General features: G+C 34.1%; 1 protein-coding gene across 2 annotated transcripts; it reads left to right on the top strand.

Annotated features, from left to right (window-relative positions):
* Window positions 1–523: 523 nt before the first annotated feature.
* On the top strand, window positions 524–7697 carry LOC141833707 (receptor-like serine/threonine-protein kinase NCRK). 2 transcript variants are annotated; one of them, XM_074721197.1, is made up of 10 exons: window positions 524–683; window positions 1068–1196; window positions 1275–1379; window positions 2192–2290; window positions 2488–2745; window positions 3291–3532; window positions 3974–4273; window positions 5055–5291; window positions 5845–6072; window positions 7231–7697. In XM_074721197.1, exons 2-10 carry the CDS (start codon window positions 1127–1129, stop codon window positions 7555–7557), a joined length of 1866 nt encoding a protein of 621 aa, XP_074577298.1. In that variant the 5' UTR covers window positions 524–683; window positions 1068–1126; the 3' UTR covers window positions 7558–7697. The 2 variants fall into 2 exon arrangements, with proteins under 2 accessions (XP_074577298.1, XP_074577297.1); XM_074721196.1 differs by having other exon boundaries at window positions 2183–2290.
* Window positions 7698–8293: the final 596 nt, after the last annotated feature.

The following is an 8293-nucleotide window of genomic DNA, read 5'->3' as shown; positions in this document are numbered from 1 at the left end:
TCATTTTAAAAATAGTTGTTATAACAGCCATGCTGAAAATTGTCGCAGCCATGTTAATTAATATGATTTTTGATTAAATTTAAAATAAAAAATATTTTAATATAATAAAATTTTATGTATAATAATTTAAATTTAGTCTCCAATATTTTCTTAAAATTAGATTAAAAATTAATATTATTCATTTTTTTAATTTAGTATTTCCAGAAGCACGGCCTATAAAAGCCTAATTTCAAATTCTGGTAAGTTCCTTCGCCATAAAGAAGCGTGCGGGCGTGCGGGCGTGCGGGCGTGCGAGAGAGGGAACGGAAGAACAGTTGAGCAGTTTGAAGTTTGAAAGATCGGAAGCGGAAGGTTTTTACATGCAGTTCTGTTTCCATTTCCCCTTTTTTGTTTCTTTCTTGATTTCTCCCATCGAAAATGGTTCTGAATCAGTAATTAATACTCGATCCCTAATGATTTTTTTAATCCAGGGAAGGTTGATCCGTCGCTGTCAGGTAGGCGAGGAGACTCCTATGGCTTTTTCCGGCGATGGTGCTGATCGAGGGGGCATTTCTTCCACGCTCTGCCCTTGGCTCATCGATTGAAACTTACGGTGATTTCAGACAGCTTACAGCTGCCTGCCTTCTCTTCGACGACGGCCGAAATGCCTTGCCTCAAGCTCCCATTCGGCGGAGGAAATCGCGGTAACTTCTTGCTATCTGTTGTTGATTCAGATCGAATCTAGTGATCTCCTTTCCGTTCTTTTATTTTTCTGTATTTGGGGATTTTTTTTTGTTGAAAATTTGGACTAATGGTTCAAGGTTGCATCTTTTTCTTGCAGTGGTTATTTAGTAGCTTAAGCAAAAGAATGGTTTACTACTACAATTGTTGGGATTTGTTTTTTGTACAGCTTCTATTTTCTGGGGCAAGTCTGATTTATTAAATGGTTCATCTCTAATTTAGATCACCTTTTCTGTTATCAAACTACAAACAAAATGAAAGAAACAAGGACCAAGGAAGTCGGTGATTACTGTTACAAGTTTATGTTTCACTGAGTGTGATAAATGATTGTTGTATTGTGTTCACAGACACTTGATCGAAGTCTAGGGATTGATCTCTCACTCAGCAAAGTGTTGGGACTAAGTCGATGGAATTACATTGGAGAATTGCCTTGGTTTGTCTTAGTGGGATTCTCTTGTTCCAGCTCACCACTTGTGGTTAGTCTAAATTTGTTTTCAGGTGCAAGAGTTTGGGATGATTCATATATGCCACTAAATTTGGTGCTTTGTTTACAGAGAGTCCTTTGGCGCAATCGGACAGTCTAAAGTGGACGTGCATTTGTAATGCTGGTCCTCTTGAAAATTCTCCTTCATTTAATTCCTCATGCGGTTGCATTTATGGTATGCATAATCTATGCTAGACTTTCCTATTAAAAACTAGAAGTTGGTTGATTGTATTGACATTATTGACTGAATTATCAATAGGTTTTGAATTGTTACTGCCTAGAAATTCCCAAAGAAGAGAAAGGCTCCAAGATTGCGCAGATATAAGTTCAACATTTGGCGTCTATGTCATATGCAACTTTCTATTCACTTCTCTTGCTAATTCGTTTCTCAAGCCTGATTTGTCTTGTATTTATGGCAAGAAGCATTCATGATTCATAAATAAAGTCAAAACATATACAGTACAACTGTGTTATTGGATCCATAGGGATTTGCTCCAGAATCCTAACTGTTTCCCATTCAAATGTTTCAATCAATCAGTATGTCTACTGATGAATAAATTTATAGTAGTTATCATGGTTCATTGCACTATATCCATATTTAGATACCCGCTGACTAACTAATCATGTTAAATAGAAAATCTGTTATGGTTGATCATGCCGTAGTGAATCATTTTGACAAGACTATTTAACTGCACCTAAGATTGGATTGTCTCATCAAGATTTGAAGGATATATATAATGGTATTGAAGAAATAGGTACTCATATTGTTAGTTAAGATAGTTTTCTTCATTGTTTTGTTGATGCCCTATTATATTCTCTATCAAGGAAGAGCATGTTTATTTCTACACCTTTTTCAATATAAACAAGACAAGCAACAGATATACCAAAACATTATTGATTTAAAGACCTCAATAGTTCTATGCATGACTTTCCCTGCGAAAGAGTGTCATCTTGATTATTCTGTTCTGACACTAACAGGAGCTACAGATAGAATGACATGGAATTGCTCTTGCACAACACTAGGCCCTCAAATCCCTGGGAACATTCTTCACAACACTAGTCTCTCTTCCTGCAATTGCACCTTAGGTAACTTCCTCTGCTGTTGAATTAAAGTTGTCTGTCTGCTGTAGCTTAAAAATTATTCAAACTGAAATTTACTCAATGGATAATATATGGGAAGAGATAGCCTACATCGAATAGTTGGTACTATTTTGTATTAGGAATTAGGATCATTATTATCTTTGGCTTCTGTAATTGTATGTCTTCTTCTATGTCTTATGCAGAGCATGCAGGAACACCTGCAGTCTCAAAGAAACACCTCCCTAAGAAAGTTCTTGTGCTCATCGTGCTTTTCTGTGTTGTGCTTGCAACTGTTACGTTGCTCACTTTGTCTTCATACTGTTTCAATTGCAAGGATAGACTTCCCATGCAACAATCACAAATTTCATCATCAAAGGATACGAGTTATAACAGTACAACGAACTTGATAAGTCATCGAACTTCTCAAACCAAAACCTGCTTATTCCTTAAACCTGTATCAGGTAAAGTACAAACTTCACTTAATTCCAATTGGAGACCAGTGGAAGATTATTCATCCAGTTTCATTGGTTATGGATTTTCTTAACTTCTTGCAATTAGTGAGCTGGTAGAAGTAAGCTCTGCTAATCATTTGTCAACAACCTAATTTTTCTGCATGCTTATAGTGAAAAGTTATTCATCAACCCTAGATAAAACCCCTACTAAATTGGTAAAAACAACTAGTCAATGACACATTCCCATTGATATCCTTGTGCTTTTACTATACAGTTACAACTATAGTAAGATAGTCACAAAGGAGACCAAGAAAATTCTATTTAATATAATCAAAGATGATTAGGGGATCTAAATGTTGATATATAACCATAGATAGGGTTTAATGCGGAATAAGAAAGTTCTGCTAATCATGTTGCTGATTAAGTTAATAAGAATGCTCCTCTTTTGCAAGAAAATTTACTTTCAAATGCTCTTTTCATTTCAATTTCTGCATGTTTTTGCTCTTGCATCTAACTGGCTTTTCACTGATGGGAAAAATTTCTCTATGATGCAGAAATCATACAAAAGCTACCTTTCATGTTTGTAAGTGGAAAGGGAACTTTATCCAGTGCAGTTATCCAATTTTCCTATGTTGAACTGGAGCAAGCAAGTAGCGGATTCTCAAAGGATAATCTCATAGGGATTGGGGGGAGCAGCAATGTATATCGTGGCGAGTTAAAAGATGGAAGAACAGTTGCTATTAAAAAATTAAGACCGGTGGGAGGGTCAGAAATGGATCCTGAGTTTTTGCATGAGGTATTGTTTGAATACCTGTTGTATGTTTCCCAGTACTTGTTCAGTTGTGGGCTTTGGGTGAGCAATCTAATCATATCATTGATGGTCTATATGCACTAAAAATTTTCAAGTTAGCTTCACTCTAAATTTAACATCTGGTTTTGTCGGTCAAGTACTCTTTAACTTGAAAAGTAGCCTACTGATTTATAGTTAGCAGTAAACAGTTGGGTGAAAAGTGAAAATTATTAGTAATTAATTCTAATGTGGATTTTTTTGGTGTCATACTGTTTATACACAGTTTCTTTTTCTCAAATTGTACCTGATTTAATTAGAGAATGTGAAAAATTATCAACTAAATAGAGTCTGTAATTTTAAATTGTTCATTAATTCGTTTACATTGATATCCATATTTTCTGTTACTGTCAGGCTCTCATTTTTTATCTTGAAACCTTCTTTGTACAGATTGAACTGATATCGAGGTACAACCATTGTCATGTGGTACTTTTGCTTGGATACTGCATAGAGAACCAAGGAAGGCAATTAGAGAGGCTCTTGGTATTTGAGTATATGTCCAAAGGGAACTTGAGAGATTGTTTAGATTCAAAGCAAGGAAAAAAAGCAATGGGCTGGGAAACACGTGTGCAAATTGCACTAGGTGCTGCAAAGGGTCTGGAATATCTTCATGAAGCAGCTGCTCCCAGGATTCTGCATCGAGACATCAAATCCACCAACATTCTTTTGGATGAGAATTATAGGGCTAAGGTGAGCAAGTTTTCTTGCGCTATCCAACACAGTTAGTTTTTATTTCCCCAACCATATTTCCTCTATATCAGCTTTGCTAGACAGAGATCAATGGAAAAGATCCATTTAGTCAAATCCAAACACGACACCACAACTTGTATGCATAAAGTACTTATTTTGCTGCTTTATAGGCAGTGACTGTCATGCATGCAAAATAATTACCCAAGTGGATCCATCGTTGCTGAAGTAGTGCCATTTGGTACTTAAACAGTAAGTTTAACTAATTGATGACTATATAAAACTAATAATAGCATGAACAAGAGAAAAAGTAATATGTTTTGCCTAATTTATATTAAAATACATTTATCATAGCTGTTCAATACTTAGAACTTCAGAATTTCAATATTCTTCAGACAACATAATTTATAGTCGAAGCCACTTGAAAGCTTCATCTATAAACTTGTATTGCTATAGCATTTTAAATGTGCACCTTTATTCTTCATCAAACAACTGCATGAGGTTTAAGAAACATGTACAACAAACACAAATTTTTTATTAAATTTCAATCTCTCAGCTAATCTAGTAACATGTCAAATTTTTAATTTTAAATTAGAATGCCAAATTTTTAGAGTACTATGAGAAAAATCAATTTACCAATTTTTTTTATAGTACTGTGAGAAAAATCAATTTTCACTGCCGCTCTCAATTGATAGGATTTCTTATGCTTGCTATATTTTTCATTAATTATACAACTTTCACTTTTGCTTAATGTTTGAATAGATATTTTTCACTCTTCTTGTAGATAACTGATCTTGGTATGGCTAAACAACTAGTGACAGACGATCTTAGTAGTTGTTCCAGTTCTCCAGCACGAATGCTGGGGACATTTGGGTATTTTGCACCAGAATATGCCATCGTTGGAAAAGCATCACAAATGTCAGATGTATTTAGCTTTGGAGTGGTTATTCTTGAGCTGATAACTGGTTGCAAACCCATCTTTAAATCAACAAATAAAGGAGAAGATAGCCTTGTGATATGGGTAAGTTTCTCAAACATCAATCTGCTTTCTATTTCTTAAAACTTCCAGCATATTTAGCTTTAAACAAGCTTGTCAATATTTCCCATTGGTAAATTCAACTCTCTTTTTCCTGAGTTTAGGAGATCCTAATCCAATTCCATCAATAAACACTTCTATATATACATATTCCTAAATTTTAAGGATTAAATAACCAAGTGGATAAACATTGCTAGTAATTGTCCTTGTGGGTATACATTTTGGGAAAAGGACTTTGCAAGATTAAAAGGATGAAGTTTTCACTTAATTTTCATCAACAATATGACACAAAAGCAAGTAGGTTTACAATTCATTTTTTTTAGTTACCGTCCTTGTGGCTTAGTAAATGCATTACAATATTTTAGTCAAGCATTTTGGAGAAACAACTTCGTGAAATTTAAGGGACTAAGTTGTCGTTATTGAAAATAAAAGTAAGTTATTTATGATCTCATATGTTGTTATTTCTATTCTTTTTTTTATTTGCTTCTGGTAGGAGCTAGAATATGCCAAACCATTAAAACGTTTCATATAATTTCAGGCAACAAGTCGTCTTCGGGATAGCAAACTGATTGTTTCTGAATTACTGGACCCGGTCCTAAGAGGAAAGTTCCCTGAAGAAGAAATACAAATAATGGCTCATTTAGCGAGAGAATGCCTGCAATGGGATCCAGATTCAAGACCAACGATGAGTGAAGTTGTTCAGATCCTTTTAACAATTGCTCCTGGAAAGTCTAGAAAGAGAAATATGCCAACAAGTCTTCAGTGGGTACGTAAATAATTCCTTCTTCTTTCTCCATGAGGCAACAAATTTCCTTTTGCAAAATCCAGCTAGTTCACGATATGGTATAGAGTTACTGTCTTCATTTTATCGTTTATATGTATTGTCCTTGTTATCCTCTTACTTTTAAACATTTAGTAATTCACCTAGGTAAACTGATGCAACACAGAAGCAAAATTAAGTTTAATTAGAGATCTGCTATCATGTGGTGCAACACAGGAGATAAACTATCTCACGAAGAGGGGATATTATTATGCAAGATATGATTAATGTGAGAGGACTTGGATTCCTTTTGAAGATTCAAACAACACGAAATAGAAAAAACTAACAATATCTAAGAAAATAAATAAATTATATACACAGAAGACTCAATCAAATTACAAACTAGAAACTAGGAAATGAACCAAATTAAATTAAAGCTCTACTAAAACTTCCCTACAATCGTAAATTCAAAACTTTCTTTAAATGCGACTTCTCCTAAAGAAGAGAATCTATAAAAATAAACGCATACTGATCTAAAAGTTGTTAAAAATTAGATTTCTTACTGCATTACACTCCAGCTATGGAAAGTTCACTTATGGATAAATATAGGGGTAGTGTCAAATGGAAGTTGGCGCGTGGTTAGTTGAATCACAACAAACTCTGATTGCATTATATTTTACAAAGGAATCAATTATTTTCACCCATTTAGAAAATGTTCTGCCTTGGTCACTGGATTAACATTTCACAAGTTTACATTGGAGACAACACATGAATATTTTATTTGTGCATTTTTTGAGCAAACTTGAAAAACAATAACCATGCTTACTTCCTAGCAACTGACAAGGCTCCTCATTTTGAATCAAAAATTCAGTTCCTGATATTTTGAAATAGTTGTATGATCACGTTGAGCTCTTATATTTGCTATACATAAACCAATGGGTTTATGTCATTATATAAATAATCAAACTTAAGAACAGTTATGTTATCTCTATTCCTGTTTTATTCCTAATCTTTTGTGTTCAGTGAACCAAACTCGACAATCCATTAAAGAAAGGATGGAAATTAAATCGATCATTTTTGTTTTATATAGTCTTCATCAATACTTGTGGTATGCAAGAAATTTTTTTGCTTTTACATGGTTTTTCTTTTGCACCTAATTTACAGAGTTCATACGCCCCCAGCTCCTGGGAATCCAATCCAATTCAGACTCCAGAAGTTAGAATTGAACGACACGAACCCAGTGGAGTCAGCACTGCTAGATGGTGGCATCCTCCTTGTTCCATGTTGAAAGCAGTCGAACTAAACTTGTGCGACGAACACGGAATAAAGTCAGAAATAGAACATATAGATCATGGACCGATGTCGTCAAGATCAAACTCACAGAGTTGGTGTTCCTTGGATGATGAGATTGTGGACCTGACCAAGCCTCGTCTTGAATCCTTCATACAGGCAAACATGACATCCTCCCTGTTCCATGCCAATACCAGTTGAATAGAACTAACACCAGATGAAGTTTGAGACACGATATGATATCGATGGGATAAAACTCGTAGAAGTGGCAGTCATCGGACTATATGAAAGTGTTATAACGGTGGGTAACTCAACGACCGAGTTGTAAATTTTAAAATTTATGCACTAAATTGCAATATATCAATTAAAACCTAATGTTTGTTTTTTTCGTTTCTTTGCGCGGCGATTGAATTGGATGTTAGAAATGAGTATCCGATGATTAATGAGGGATCAATTGGTTGGTCTTTGGATTAGAGTCGTTGTGATTCCAAGAAATTGGATTAAGTTTCTTGTCATCACTATTCTTTCTTGATGTTTGGACATAAGCTAAGTTCTTTAGTATAGTTTAGTTTGATATTTTAAGTCATACTCAACGTTTAAATGGATTTATATATGTTTTGCAAGACAAATTGTGGATGCCGCAACTGTGAAATGAATTTCTACTTTTAAGGTGATTTTTTCTTACTTATTTCGTTACATTTAGCTTACACATAATTTAATTTATAAAATTAGATGTTATAATTATATTATATAATTGTTAAAAATATAATTATTTATAATTTAATTTAAAATGATTAGACAGTAAATACAATAGTTGTATTATAGAGCTTCAATTCTACACTTTGAAAGAGTTACATAATTATTTAAACTAAATTAATTAGATAATAAATGCACATTGTGTTGTAGCGCTCTCCAGAAAAATTGCATAATTATTTAA

Source organism: Curcuma longa, chromosome 8 (assembly GCF_044706935.1).
Source record: "Curcuma longa cultivar G26 ecotype Majalengka, Jawa Barat chromosome 8, ITB_CL_G26_1.1, whole genome shotgun sequence".
Classification (NCBI taxonomy): domain Eukaryota; kingdom Viridiplantae; phylum Streptophyta; class Magnoliopsida; order Zingiberales; family Zingiberaceae; genus Curcuma; species Curcuma longa.
This window is presented reverse-complemented; position numbering and strand designations above follow the sequence as displayed.

Excerpts from the sequence above, each read along its gene's own strand:
- LOC141833707 (XM_074721196.1), top strand. The coding sequence starts at position 1,127 with ATGGAATTACATTGGAGAATTGCCTTGGTTTGTCTTAGTGGGATTCTC. Across the intron at positions 1,197-1,274 it reads GTTCCAGCTCACCACTTGTG|AGAGTCCTTTGGCGCAATCG; the intron begins GTTAGTCTAAAT and ends CTTTGTTTACAG. Across the intron at positions 2,746-3,290 it reads ATTCCTTAAACCTGTATCAG|AAATCATACAAAAGCTACCT; the intron begins GTAAAGTACAAA and ends TCTATGATGCAG.